Source organism: Eptatretus burgeri, chromosome 11 (genome assembly GCF_056783735.1).
Source record: "Eptatretus burgeri isolate ZD-2024b chromosome 11, Ebu_testis_v1, whole genome shotgun sequence".
NCBI lineage: Eukaryota > Metazoa > Chordata > Myxini > Myxiniformes > Myxinidae > Eptatretus > Eptatretus burgeri.
Genome location: NC_140971.1, coordinates 14045779 through 14060405, shown reverse-complemented (window position 1 = coordinate 14060405; position 14627 = coordinate 14045779). Strand labels below are relative to the sequence as shown.

Genomic DNA, 14627 nt, shown 5'->3' with positions numbered 1-14627 from the left:
AGGTGGTTTCACAATTGTGAGAGAAGAAGAACAAAAGAGTGAAGGTGTGCACTCAGCCTGGATTTTGGGATTTTATCAGGAGAGGGTTCCTGGAAGAAACAACAACACATGTCCTGGAGATGATGGGAAGGGCCAGAGAGCTGAAGGAAGAGAGGAAGCTATATTGGAGGTGAGGCGGTGGAAAACACACACACACACACACACACACACACACACACACACACACACACACACACACACACACACACACACACACACCCAATCATAAACAAATTTGGTGTTTCATTGATGCCAAATACCAGACAGTGCCATGTGACGGAATGAATGAAGGTTGAAGTATCGAACAACTGACTTGGAAAGGTATGTGTTGTTTGGTACATCAAGTGATCACAGAAGCGATCACCCAGTTTCTCGTTGCTTGTAGCACTCTTCTTTACTCCATTAACCCTTCCGACCCCAGCTAGAACTTTGACCTAACTGGAGGTGTTTGACTCTCTGGTGCCGGTTTGAATGGTTGCTGGATGACATTTGCAATTTGGCGGTTATTTCTTCTTTTTTTTTTTGTTAATTTGGCAGTTTAAATATTTCTTTTTTTTTTAAAACTTTGGTGGTTTAAATATTAATTTTTTAAAAAAATTTGGTGGTTTCGATATTTCTTTTTTTGTTGGTAATTTGGCAGTTTAAATATTATATATATATATATATATATATATATATATATATATATATTTTTTTTTTTTAAATTGGTGGTTTAGATTTTTCTTTTCTTTTTTTTTTTTAATTGGTGGTTTAGATATTTATTTATTTATTTTTTAAGATTTGGCGGTTTCGATATTTCTTCTTATTTTTTTTTAAAGATTTGGCGGTTTCGATGTTTTTTTTAAAGATTAGGCAGTTTAGATATTTCTTTAAATAAAAAAAAATTGGTGGTTTAGATATTTCTTTCTTTTTTTTGTTTTTAACTTGGCGGCTGAGGTATTTCTTTAAAAAAAAAAAAAAATTAAATAATGTACCTTTTTCCATTCCAAAATACACAATTATGGTATGTATGGAAACCGTCAGTATAGAGGAAGGAACATATCCTGAATAAGCAACACACAATAATATAAGTGCTCAAGATTTTATTGTTCAATAATGAGCAAGAAACATAATGATTTCGTTTTGTCTGAGAAATAAGTTCAAATACATTCTACAAGAAACTTCAACTTTTTGACAACAACAAGTCTGGAACATATTAAAACAGTTTTATACGTTTGCACGTTATTTAAGTGACTGCTTTTATAGTACAGCTTAGCAACTTCGACAATACAGTAACAAAATCTATTCAGACCGTCCTGCAATATAAAACAACAACAGCTTTTTTGGTTTAGTCTGCATGTTACAGCTATTCATCAATTAAGCAAAACCTTTTACAAATACACCTAGAAAGTGTTACAGTTATTGGCTTCGTGAAACCCAAACGGATAAACCAAGGTTCACAGTGACTTAAAAGTGTGTCTTTGATTTAAAGTATAAGTTGCACCTTTCTTAGTGGCACAATGTTGTGCCCATCTTCCATGTTTTTCTTTTTGGTTGTATGAATTAAAGCATATATGCTAATTGGTATCAAAGATAGCTTGCAAAGTCGAGAGAGAGAGATAGAGATAGAGATAGAGATAGAGATAGAGATAGAGATAGAGATAGAGATAGAGATAGAGATAGAGATAGAGATAGAACGAGAGTGGACAGTGGAAAACAGATTCCCATTCCCCAGCATAGGGGGTGTAGACATTTGCCCTGACTCGTTTCATGAAACTCCACACATGCAAACATGTTTTTGCATTAGCAGTGCTGCCAGAGATGCCAAAACTCACAAAGTAAGCGTGCATTGACGGAGAAACATATATGACCTTTGTTGCTTTATGCAGGCAGTGTTTTATATTGTGCGTGTTGAACTGCCCTGGAACCTCATTCATAATTCATGCAACTGCAGCCATCAAATATGTTTAAATACAATGTATTCCTTTATGTTGGCTGGGCTCTAAACATTAAATTGGCATCCTAAAAAGGTCAAGAATGGTGGATTAGTAACCTTTATGTATAAAAATTATGTAGTATTGGCCTGTACTCCTAGGTCACACGTTCTTTGTGAATACTGTGTTACCAGGGTGCCAAGTGAGACATAGATGACCATAGGGCTGCTTGTGCCGTGACATGGGGGCAGCGAGCTGAAGTGTCATGGATTTGTTGGTGGGAGAGAGAGAGAAAGCGTACAATTTGTGGACTCAAAATGTATCCATGATCCTGCAGTCGTAGACAGTTACAATAAAGCCACAATGCTCCAGCACCATGAAGTGCTGCATTTAAGCACCATTGTCATATATTTCACGTCTATAATATTCGCTCCTTAAGCCCTCTGTTGCCATCTGGTATAGAGTGCAGCAGTAAATAAAGGCAATAATCAGTGGATCATAAACAACAACGATAATGATAAACAATAGCAAAACTTGCCATGCAAGTGAAACAGCAGCAAAGGATGGTGATAGGGATAAGATCATTAAAAAAAAAAGAAGCCTGCTTGGGAATCAGTAGTAATGCATGACCTGTGATGTCACGGAAAGTAAAAAGTTTTATCTTATTTTATAAAGCTGTATCCTCGTTTCTAGCAAAGCTTAACCATAAGTAATCTTTTTGTCTAGTGTAGTTATTTTCCCCCCAAAGAACTCATTCTTGCCTCTTGTAAGTTTAGAACTTCTTTGGATTGTTATGTACAAATGAAAGAAAAAAAACAAAACACTTACAAACAGTCATCGGCATGCTGCGTTTACGTACACGTCGAGTGCTGTTCCCTCAAAAAAGGTGAAGTAGCAGAAGAAGTGCTCTTGTCGAAAACATCAACATCATAAAACAATTAAAGCTGCTCTATGGCTCTATTTAAACACCAAGTAAAGAAAAAAACGTTTGAAGTACCATACAAGAGAAGGAAATATACATAAGTTCAGCAGGATTGGATGAAGGGTCATCCTTTGCTTGAGCTTGAAGTTACTTGAGGTCCCTCATTCACAAAATGTAATTTAACTCGGAGTAAATGATTCGCTGGATGACGTTAATAATGTGTACCATGTATACCGCATACCAGAACTGTGATATCACTGTAGAAGTACATGAGCGAGCATGCAAATTGCTTTTGTTTCATTTCAAATCGTGATCGATCGCATGAAGGAGAAGTGACAACTTAAAGGGACACAACAGGCCTAAAATGAAAGGGCAAATTATTATTCCACGAATGTTTCCTGAAAATTGATAAACAATATTTTCTCTCTGATTGGACTTAATTTTGTGCGACAATGTATTTATTTGTTTATTGAAGTAGCATCACGTTGTGGTCAGGCAGAAATGAGCCAGCTGGTTGTTCGTTTTCAGTTTCAAAAGACCTCTTCATGAAGGCCTAAAAACGGCATTGGATATCAAGTCGTATATGTTCAAGCCAAGGCATGAATCAGAAATAATGGTGATGTAAACTGGATCTTGTGTAATTGGTTGGTGTCTCATCTGCGAATGTATCCATCTCATTCAGAAACCTATTTTGTACACTGCGATTACAGGTGGAAAAGAATGCTGCATTGTGACTCATTGCATCAGGCATGCCGCATCAGTACCGCATCACAGTTATGGATACGAAATGGTTGATGGTCGTGAGTGCCAAAGTTTGTGTATACCCTTCAGATGTTTTGCTCCAATAGCTCACAATTCAGTTCCCCCTTGTGTTACCCCCAAATAATGTTTGGAACATACTGTGCATGGTAATCGGGATTTTCTGAAGCACCTGCGAATAAATAAAAAATTCAGAACGGAGTGGATGTGTATGCTCACCAGAGACTTTTCAATTTTAATGAGTGAAGTTATTGCTTCAGTCATTTTGGATTCATTGTATAGAAGGAAATGGAGAAAGAAACTTTTCGATTTCCTGTGCTTCAAACCACAATGTGGCTAACTTGAAGAGGCCATTGTGACGAAATGACTCAACCAGTTCAAAATGGTGAATTTGGAGTTCATTCGCTCCTCTTCTGCTTCTCGACAAGTTGCTGTCATCTTCTCCCCAACAAACCAGGTGCCCCAAAGCTGTGATATATACATACATATATATATATATATATATATATATATATATATATATATATATATATATATATATATATATATATATATATATATATATATATATATATATATATATATATATATATATATATATATATATATATATATATATATATATATATATATATATATATATATATATATATATATATATATATATATATGAGCCTGGTGTTGGCGCAGTGGTTAGGGCAGCGGCTTGGGATCCAAAAGGTCCTGAGTTCAAGCCCTGTTGGGCTACTGAATTAATACACCAGGGGGTTGACTCAGCCTGTCATCCTTCTGAGGTCGGCGAAATGAGTACCAGTGTACTGGGCCAGTGTATACCTCGGTTAAAATAGGTGTACCATATCCCTGTGTCGTAAGAGGCGACCAGGGTTGCGCCAGGAAGGGCATCCGGCGTAAAACATGTGCCAAATCACTATGCGGATCACACGGATGATCCGCTGTGGCGACCCCAAACAGGAGCAGCTGAAAAAAGAAGAAGAAATATATATATATATATATATATATATATATATATATATATATTTTTTTTTTTTTCAAAAGAATCTGATTTTAATTGGAAAAAGTTTTGTTTTCACTTATTCCATCTTATACAGACATGTTACTTATTTACCCTATTGTGTCCCTTTAAGCCCTAAAGGGGTGAATGATCAATTATAACTTCAAGTGAAGTGATTGTGTTTTTTTTTTTCTCTAACCATCAAAACCTGCTTTAGATACATGTTGTGGGAAACTTTTCAAAGTAAACAGAATGATCTGAAACAAAAACAGTTCATATTGAACCCTTGGTATCGCAACTGATTGGTAAAGCAGATGGTACATATACTTTTGCATGCATTATAAACTGCATTTACACTTTATTCCTTTTTACGATCCCCTCTTATTTTTGGCTTAAGTGCGCCAAGTTTACTGTGCTATGACTTCATTTCTTTGATCGAGAAATTGGAAGGTAGAAAGACTGCAAAATGAAGTAATATCGTTCAAATCAATCCATAGAATATTGGAAAACAAGAAAATGATCATTATTTTGTTCACAACAAAATGATGGAGCCCATTCTGCCCTATGCCAGCATTTCAACATGGGAAGAACAATCTGAAGTCTTTATTTTTTTGGTTTTGGTTACGAGCTTTGGAACATCCCTAAGTAAAATTGGTTATGCCTGCTAGAGAGAATCCTCTCATTGTTATGATGCAAGTTATTTGTTTGCTTTATGATAGTTTTGTGTTACTTTATTATCACAACCCGTTCCCTGGTAGAAGTGTCCTCATTGCCTGGGTTCAGGCTTAGCCCATCGTCCTTGCAACCTGACTCGCCATCAGATCCACAGATAAAGGGCAGTGGTGATGTCTGGGTAGTGGCAGGCCGCCGCATTGGAGTGACTACTACATCTGGTGAGGAGGAAAAAACTGGCTGGGAGCAACCCCCATCACCACTGGTGGCTGCATCCAAGGAGCTGGCAGTCTGCGAGGTAGATGCTGGGTTGAGTTGGTAATAGTGTGAAGAGTGAGGTAATACTCGGGCATCCTCTTTGGCGTAACGGGCAGCGTGGCGAGCCGAGCGCCAGTGATGATCGGTTGAACGAAGGTGCCAGGTGAGTGCTTCAGCACCATTCAATGTTGCGTCACATGCCATGCAGCAGTGGACATCATCTGCTGGTGGCAGCCATGTCAGGGTCTCACTGAGATCTGCTGGTGTCTGCCCTAAATAGCACAGGGCTTTCTGATGGGCCAATGCTGAATCTGCATCGCTAAAAACTGCCTCACACTTACGGCAGGAGACGCCAGGCTTCCCTGTAACTACAGTCACAACAAATATGTCTAAACAATCAGTTGCCTTGTTCTCCGTCAACCTCCCACCACTTTTAAATTGGCTCTCGGGGGACCGATCTTGTCTATTGGCTCTGGTGGCATTTGTAACAGAACCCATTTTGAAAGGTATTAATTTCTGTGCTTGTTGTGTTTGCACCTGCTGCAGTACTCCCTGCAAATTCTGCTGATACTGCTGAAGTAGTGTTCCTGGGGACAAGCCAGCAGCAACTGCCTGTGAAAGTGCTACACTGTATGAAATAAAACCTGAATCCATACCGAAAAATGGTGGTACATAAGTAGGGGATAACCCTGCACTACTTCCTGTTGGCAGTTGGTGTGCATAATATGGTGGTAGTCCAGACACAATGTGCGGTAAAAACTGACTAGCAAGTAAAGCCACCTGATCAACAGCAAGAGCAGGGTGTAAGCTGTGGATATCAGTTGGGTCGACTTTGCCGTTAAAATATATCCCTGGCTCGTGAGATGCTGACTGCATGCTGGTAGGAGATTTCAAGAAATTATCGCTTTCTTTCTTTGTCGATGCCCTTTCTGCCTTGTGTCCTTGTGTTCTCTCTTCCAGGATACTTTTTTCACTGGAACCTTGAGCCGCTTGATGAGGCTTCTGTGCTAATGGTGTTGTTGGAGATGATGTTGCCAGTGGAGTTGCTGTTATCTCAGACGATTCCTCCGGCCGATGCGGAAATGCCGTAGCTAGTACTGTATTCCCTGGTGCAGATGCAGAGTTTAGCCCTGGAGAAAGCGATGGCTTATTTGGGGGGTTCAGCATTCCATCATTTGAAGAGGGTAGAGCTAAGGTGAAGGGGAGGGGGGGAGGGTAGATTTAATGGTTTATGTCAATAAAGTTTAGGTAAAACAGCAAGGAACTAAAATATGAAAATTTTTACACTAAAAGCAGAGGTCTCACTACGTAGTTGCACAAACTGCTTCACACAAGCTCACACACCAATAATGCCACTCACCAGTGATTTGAGAAGAGTATCCAGGCAAAGATGAAGAGCTGCCAATACCTGGCATTTCTATGGGTGAAAGTGATGCGTCAGCCACAGAAGCTGACATTTCTGCAGAAGACATCTGAGAGGTATCACAACCCTGTCGTACAGTTGATGATTTTGAAAGGCCAAGTGCCTCATTGGATTTTTTCAAACTGTTCACTTCCTGCTGCCCCACAACCTGTTGGAAATTTGCAGAGTTTATGTAATCCTTCTCATGGCCCAGCTGGCAGGCCACGCTTTCCTTCACTTTTGCAATGTGGGTCACTGAGAAAATATGGTCCCGCACTGACAGTTGAGCATCATATTTGATGCCACACAGCACGCACTCTGCCTTCGATGCTTCGTAGGCTGGTTGCTCCAGCAGAAACTGCTTGTTGGGGCTTGTTTTTGACTTCTTATCCTTAGCACGTGCATTTTGAAACCACACTTGGACTACGCCCTTTGGTAAGCCAATTTCATTACCCAACAATTTACACTCGTGCAGTGTTGGTGTGCAGTAGTCAGAGAAACAGATTTTTAAAAGTTTCGACTGCAGGTTGGACATCTGGGTTCGAAAACGCTTCGTCCCTGGTTGCTCTCTACAGCCGTTATTGCCATTTCCACCAGATTTTGGTGTAGGTGTGATGTTTTTCAAAGATATGCAAGGAGAACTTGGGTCAGCAAGACTTGATGTATCACTGCGATCGGCACCACACTCAAACGATGTGTCTTGTGAGCCAAGGTCCAAGGCAGAGCTGGCCAGAGCAGCCCATGAACGGTCATCGCTGCCTTGGTCAGTAAGTGGTGTAGTTGCAGCAGGTTCAGGTGGCTTTAAGTCATACAGGCCATCGTTATCATTGTGTCCCTCATCGCCAGTTGTAATGTCTGTAATGGCTGTGTTCACTGAGGATGCATCATCATTGTCAGTCTTGCAATGTTCATAAGTTGAAAAAGCACAAGATGCGATTGGACTTTGAGAGTCATCATTGCCTTCTGATCTGGTACCACCACTTCCACTACAACCATATAACAGTTGAAAGTCAAGTGATTTGCTTGGATAAAATGATAAATCCTCTTGGTGTGATGTTACATCGCAAGGTTTAAATGGATACGATGTCAAATTATTTATTTCTATATCGTGGCTTTCATTATCCCCAGCAGATGCTGAAGGATCAGTGTCTGGCAGAAAGGCACCAGGTGTGCAAGCCAAGCTGTAACCAGCACGTTTTGCCTCGCACCAATGGCGTGACTTGATGTGAGTCTCAAGAGCCGTCCGTGCCTTGAAAAGTGCTCGGCAAAATGGGCAGCGTCGGTGCACTTGAGATGTAGCTACGGTACGAAACTGGCCCTTTCGTTCACGTGCTCGCGTGTTCTGAAACCATACCTGCACAACACGCTTCTTCAGCCCCACTTCATAAGAAATATGGTCCAGCATCTTCCGCGTTGGGTTTGAATCCACCAAGTACTTTTGGTAGAGAACTTCAAGTTGTTCTGGGGTAATAGTTGTTCGTAAGCGCTTGTCCCTTGGTGGTTCCTCACCTCCACCACCGATTCCATCCACTTCATCTTGACTCGTACTCGTGTTTTCAAGCTTGCGTTTCATCACTCCCAATGTAGACCCGGTCACCTGACTAGCGCTTTCAGCTGTAGAGCACGGTAGTGTGGAAGATGATGAAAAAGGAACAAGAGATTGACAGTGGCCAAAGCTAGAACTTTGCAAGAACTGGCCACTCACAAGTGACTTTACTGGATCCAAGAGAAGCATTGGTGTTTCGAGACTCGGTTGAGTATCGATTAACTGGGGAATGAAAGGCGCTGGAGCAGCAAGAAAATGGAGCCGTTGATGTTCTTGCCACACCTCACAGGTTTGGAAAGTCATCTTGCACTGGTCACACTGGTATTTTATATTAACTTGGTTCTGGGGTTTCTGAGACATCTGAAAAGAATTGGAAAGGGAAAAAGAATCGGCGTTGGTCGTTGGTGCTGCTTTCAGTGGCTCGTTTACTTCCTGCTTTTGGGGTTGCTTTATTTCCTGAAGGGGCTGAAGTGCTTTTCTTTCCTTTGGTTTCTCATCCATTTTCTCTCCCTTTGGTTCAATTTTAATGAATGAGTCTTTGACCCAAGGCTCGTGTTTTATATCTTTCCCTTTTTCCGGCAAGACTACAGTTGACGAGCTTATTTGTCCTTGTGTCACTATCTCTCCAAATGGTACCTCCTCAAAATCTTCTTCCATGTCTCCTGCTTTTCCATCCTTCACACATTCTTCATCGTCAACTTTGAAACAGAGCTTTTTGTGATGTATAACGAGGTCAAGTAGATGCTGAAACACTCGATTGCATTTCTTGCACTGATAACTTGAGTTACTTGTTTGAATGTGGCATTCACTTTGATGTTCCTTGATATCTGAGTCTGAAACCTCTGCTTGGTTTTCATAATTCTTTCGTGCTTTCTGCCGTGTGTTCTGGAACCACACCACAATGATTCGTGCTCCCAAGCCGAGTACCGATGACAATTGCTCAATCTCATCTTCTTTCGGGTACGCGTTGGCATCAAAAAATTCCTGTAAAACACGAAGTTGGTGGTCACTGAAGCGGGTCCGTGATAACCTCCGAGTCATTGCATGGTCTGATACCACAGGCTCTGGTGTTATTGATTGTGACTCCAAGGCCTTGAGTTCATCCATCGAAGTTGTTGGTGGATTGTTAAAATTGTAGGGTGAGTCTTTGTTACGCTGTCTCTCCTTGAAGAGTGTATTGCGAAACCAGTGTTTGATCACTTTTGGCAAGAGGCCAGACCACTCGGACATCTCCTGAATTTGCTCATCACTTGGAGAATTATTAATATTAAAGTGAGAACGAAGGATCACAAGCTGTTCATCAGTGATGCGTGTACGTGGACGTCGACATTGTTGCTGTTGCAGTAAGGTGGCATCAGAAAGCTGCTGTTGATACAGTTCAGCAAGCTGAGGTGGTGGCAGTGTTTCTACTGATGTCACGGGGGAGACAACCAGTCCAGACTGCATTGACTGTAAAGCCATTGGTGGCATCATGAGCGAAGGAAACAAAGATAACTCCATATGTGATGGAGGAAGGGCTAACGATGGTGCTTGTGGCATCCCGGGATGAGGTTGTGGTGATGAAGGTAGGGCTAACGACGGTGGCTGCAGCATCCCGGGATGAAGTTGTGGACTCGGACTAGGAGGTGTTGGTGGATGTTGTTGCGGCTGTTGTTGCTTTTGTGGAACCTGCAGTGAAGGTGGAGGCTGTTGGGGTTGTGGGGACAGTTCCGTAGCAGGTCGTGACAGAATAGGTGAAGAAGCAGCTTCGGTAGAGTCCTGTGCCGAAGGCTGGGGTGGTAAGAGTGGAAGTGATGTCAGCTTCTGTGGTTCAGATATCTCCACTGGGTATACCTTATCATAGGTCTGTCTGTACTGTTTGGCATAGAATTCAAGCACATTGAAAGGTAGAAGTTGCCCATGAATGTGCTCCTGATGACTTTTGAGAATAAGGACATGTGAAAAGTGTTTGCCACAGGTGATGCATTCAAGCTTATCCTCGTTCTTTCTGTTTTGAACCTGCTTTTGAGCCCATTCATGGTTCTCATTAAACTGAATGACTAACTCAAACCCAAAGTTCTCAAGAAGTGCTCGGGTAGCATTTGCACGAGAAGCAAAAGGGATGCGTGGTGGAGGCAAGCACATCTCTTGCATATGCATTATAACCTGAAGAATATCTTTTGTCTCGTTCCTCGGGATATTCACGAGCTCTCTATTTTCCTTAACTGGGCTTGTCTTTTCCATTTCTTGCTTCAAACTTTGCTCTTCCAAAGAAAGTGATGCATTTTTTGGATTACTGGTAAATTCTGGCGCACGATCTTGTTCTACTAACTGCTGCTGTTGCTTCTGAATCGATTCTGATTGCGAGTGTGCATTCATATCTTTTCCTAAAGAAATGGCGTTCGTAGTTGCTCTCAAAGTGGACGCCGGAGCAGTGGGTGCAACAGTGGTGGATAAACTACAGTCTGTAGTGTTTAGCTGATATTCTGTTCCAGAGATGTAAAATGGGAGCAAAAAAGGTTGTTTCTGTTGCTGCTGAAAAAGAGCATCGGGGTTAAAGTGATTAAAGGGAGGTATGAAAGTGGGATTAAAAACCTGTGACTGGAACAGTGCTGCTTGATGGTGGAACTCAAGGTTTGCCTGTGCTTGCAGCTGTGCTTGGAAATGTGCTTGTGTAAGAGCTTGTGTTGACTGCTGCTGAGATAACTGTATCTGCTGCTGTGGTTTTCTTGCTGGAATTTCAATTTTTTTCTTGCCGTCTTTTCCCGACTCTTTTAACAACGATGTGCTTTCACTGTTGCTGCAGGTTGTTGAGGCAGGACTATTAGAACTTCTGAAACCATTATGCAATGGCAACGATGTGCTGCTTTCAGTGGAGGCGGTCCCGACACCGACGGCTTCTAACTTTGCGGTGCGTGCTCGTGTCTGATGCAGCACGGAGCGCATATGAATTTCGAGCGTCGAGCTCTGGTTGTAGGCTACATTGCAGATACTGCACTTGTACGGCTTGTTGTTACTGCCATTACTATGATCCCCATGGTTGCTTGCTCCGTTTGCACCGCTGGCAGCACTCGTCTCTTCTGCGCTCGAGCTGTCTTGCATGGCTTTTTTGAGGCGGTGTAGGTGTGAGACAGAGTTATAGTGAACAAGCAATATGTTGTTTTGTGTGAAAGACTCTTTGCACACGTTACATTTGAATGGGCGGGTTGGATCCAGGAATTTTTCCATGGCAAAGCTTGAAGGTTGTTGAGGTGACGACGTGGCCTGACAACTATCGGGAGTACCATCGTCTTGTCCTAAAGCATTGTGCGCACCATTATTGCTTTCACTGGAGCTGCACTTGCTATTCTCCCCTTCACTCTCCTCGTCTTGCAATTCAACACAGGGTGACGATGCCTCTTCATAAGCTTCGGCATGAATGGGAACATCACTATTGGTACTCTGTAGACTGCCACAAAGCTGCTGTATGTGAACCTCTGTTAGCTCAGGATGGCTTGCTTCGAGGTGCTTGCGTAGCGCAATAACGGAACGAAAGCTTTTCTGGCAGAGGGCACAGGCTGTCGCAGCACGGATCACATGATACTGCAGATGCGTCTGCAATCGTTCGGGTGTCTTGAAAGCAAGGCTGCACTGCAGACAGCGATGCTTGTAGTAGTGTCGATCTGAAACCGGCAGCTGTTGTCTCTTAGAGCTGCTTTCTCCACAAGTGCTCTTACCAGCGTTATCACAGAAGATGATTTGGGGTGAAGACCTTTCTGCGGGCACACTTGTCACGATTCCATTTCCTGCTTCAGATTTCTTGTGAGTTATTGTTGCCTTTGCCAAGTTTTGAGTCTTGTCAACAACTGCACAAAATAAAGACAGCAAAGAAGACATGTAACACATGAAAAAGCAACATAAATAATAAACGTTAAAATTCTCAAAAAGATTTTTAAACTCATCTTCATTTAAAGGGGAAAGGCGTACAATTTCATCTTGGTGCAGAAAGCAAGGTCGGCATCACGCATCCCATTAATTTTTTACTGCATGAGTCACCTAATCCATTAGTGACAGTGACTGCCTAAATGACCTTGCATAAAAAATTAACATGGTTGGATGCAGGAGTGATTCTGTTGTAAACCTGCAGATGATCAAGACAGTGACAGATACTGTTGAAGCTAAATTCAAAATGACGTGCACACTTAATTTTTTATCCTTTTTTTTTTTTTTAAACAGTTTCACGTCATTTTGTTCATATCCCAAAGATATACAGCAAACCGATTTTAATAATCAAGTGCTCTGACCAATTATAATTATTGTAGCACTACACGAAAGGTATATATATATATCCATCCACATGTACCTGCTTGACTTGCTGCCTTATCATTCCCAAATGAGCAGGTTGTAGTGTTTGCAATGCGAAGATGTGTGGGATGCAGCGGTCCACCAGGATTTGACAACGACATCTGCATACAGAAACAAACATCATTGAAATAAATGATTAAAATGGAATGACAAGACACCCATTTCAATTAGAGCTGAATATATTTTTTTTTTAATGCTTCTGAACATCCTGCATGGGACATCGGATATAACCGAATGCGATAACAGCAGCCACAATGAGACAAGAGGCAATCTAAATATGAGGGCAGTTCAAGGTTTTAACCCGACGGCCACTGTTCTTCATCGCTTGGATCTTTGTTGCTGATAGAATAAATTAAATAAGTGGGGTTACTTGTTTTTTGCACAACTGAACCCACATTTACCATGCGATGTATCCATACACTGCTTCAATGTTTGAGCCAATGCGTTTATACGTTGACGAACACCTCAGGTGGTTGTGGCAGTTGAAAACTCACCTGAGCAGCAACTGTCACTTGATGCTTGGGTAGCATTCACAGACTGTTTCACATCAACAGGAAAGTCACTCGGTCGAGCGCATACCTCCACCAGGCTGAACATACCACGTTTGGCACTTCACTGATGGACCGGATGTGCAAATCTTAATCGCCTTGTTCTTGTCACCTACCCAACTCATCCATCAAGTGTTGTCAAAATCCGTCCATAAATTTTTGAAATATCATCCTACGTATCGTTTTCATCTCTCATCATCTCTCAATGGTGAAGAATTGCTTGAGAATAATTTTTTTTTTAATTCTCAGATCCGGGTCTGTATCTTCCCCGAAATCAAATCAATCTCTCTATGTCACACGCCCAACGTCTCCACCAAGTTTCGGCCCAATCCGTCCACAACTTTTTGAGAAATCGTGCTATATATCGTTTTTGTCCGAATCAATGATGAAGAATCACTTTAAAAATTCTCGTATCAAGATCCGAATCCAGATCTTCACCAAAATCTAATCAATTCATCCGGGTCATTTGCTTTTAGTTTAAGGACTTGTAACTGTGCTCTATTACAATGCTCCAGACTGAATTTTTTTAGCATTGTTACTACATCTTCAATGGTTTTCAGATTCTGTTTGCTGGCGGAAACAATGGGCTGATCTTGACGGCATTCTCTCTGGATATCTGTATCTTGAGGATGGTGTAGCTTGTTTTTGGTCAATGTCAATGACCTCTTATCTTCCCTCGATAATCTTCTGTACAATTGTGTGAATGACTCCACCATGTTCAGGAGAGTAAACCACACTTCTGAGAGTCTTATTGCTGCAACATCAATGTCTGCAGATCTGGGAAAAAATGAGTCATTGGTCTGCTACCTGGAACATGTTTATAAGTGCAGGAAAATCCCATGCTCTCACTCAGTTCAGACTTTTAACCCCTCGATCTACTCCTCTGGCCAACCATTGGAAGACCTGGACTCATTGGAGACTATATGCCTCACAATCTGTTATGATCTACCAAGGCAGAACCACATTGCCAAACGGTCTTTAAAAGCAGGCCAACTCTGCCATGTTCTCCACAGAGCGAAGTCAATTATGAGCTGTTCAGTGCTCATTACAGTATAGAATGTGTTCATGCGAAATAGCATGAAGTATCAATCCCCGTTATGGACAGGTCGAGCTACAAACCATATTGCTTTACTGGAGATCGAGTCCATGGCTTTCTCGTTACATGTACTGTACAGAACAGAGGTGTATCATGATCATGAGGTACTGCATCTATCCCGTATGTAGTTGCTAATT

General features: G+C 41.6%; 1 protein-coding gene across 2 annotated transcripts in view; it reads right to left on the bottom strand.

Annotated features, from left to right (window-relative positions):
* Window positions 1-4286: 4286 nt before the first annotated feature.
* The window catches only part of LOC147016539 (zinc finger homeobox protein 4-like), a 257312-nt gene continuing 246971 nt past the window's right edge, over window positions 4287-14627 (bottom strand). For both annotated transcript variants that reach the window (XM_085845278.1, XM_085845277.1), the window contains 3 exons: window positions 12845-12947; window positions 6936-12347; window positions 4287-6765 (listed from right to left, as the gene is read on the bottom strand). In XM_085845278.1, the coding sequence (XP_085701404.1) occupies window positions 5372-6765; window positions 6936-12347; window positions 12845-12947 (6909 nt within the window). In that variant the 3' untranslated portion in view covers window positions 4287-5371. The remainder of the gene's footprint in view (window positions 6766-6935; window positions 12348-12844; window positions 12948-14627) is intronic.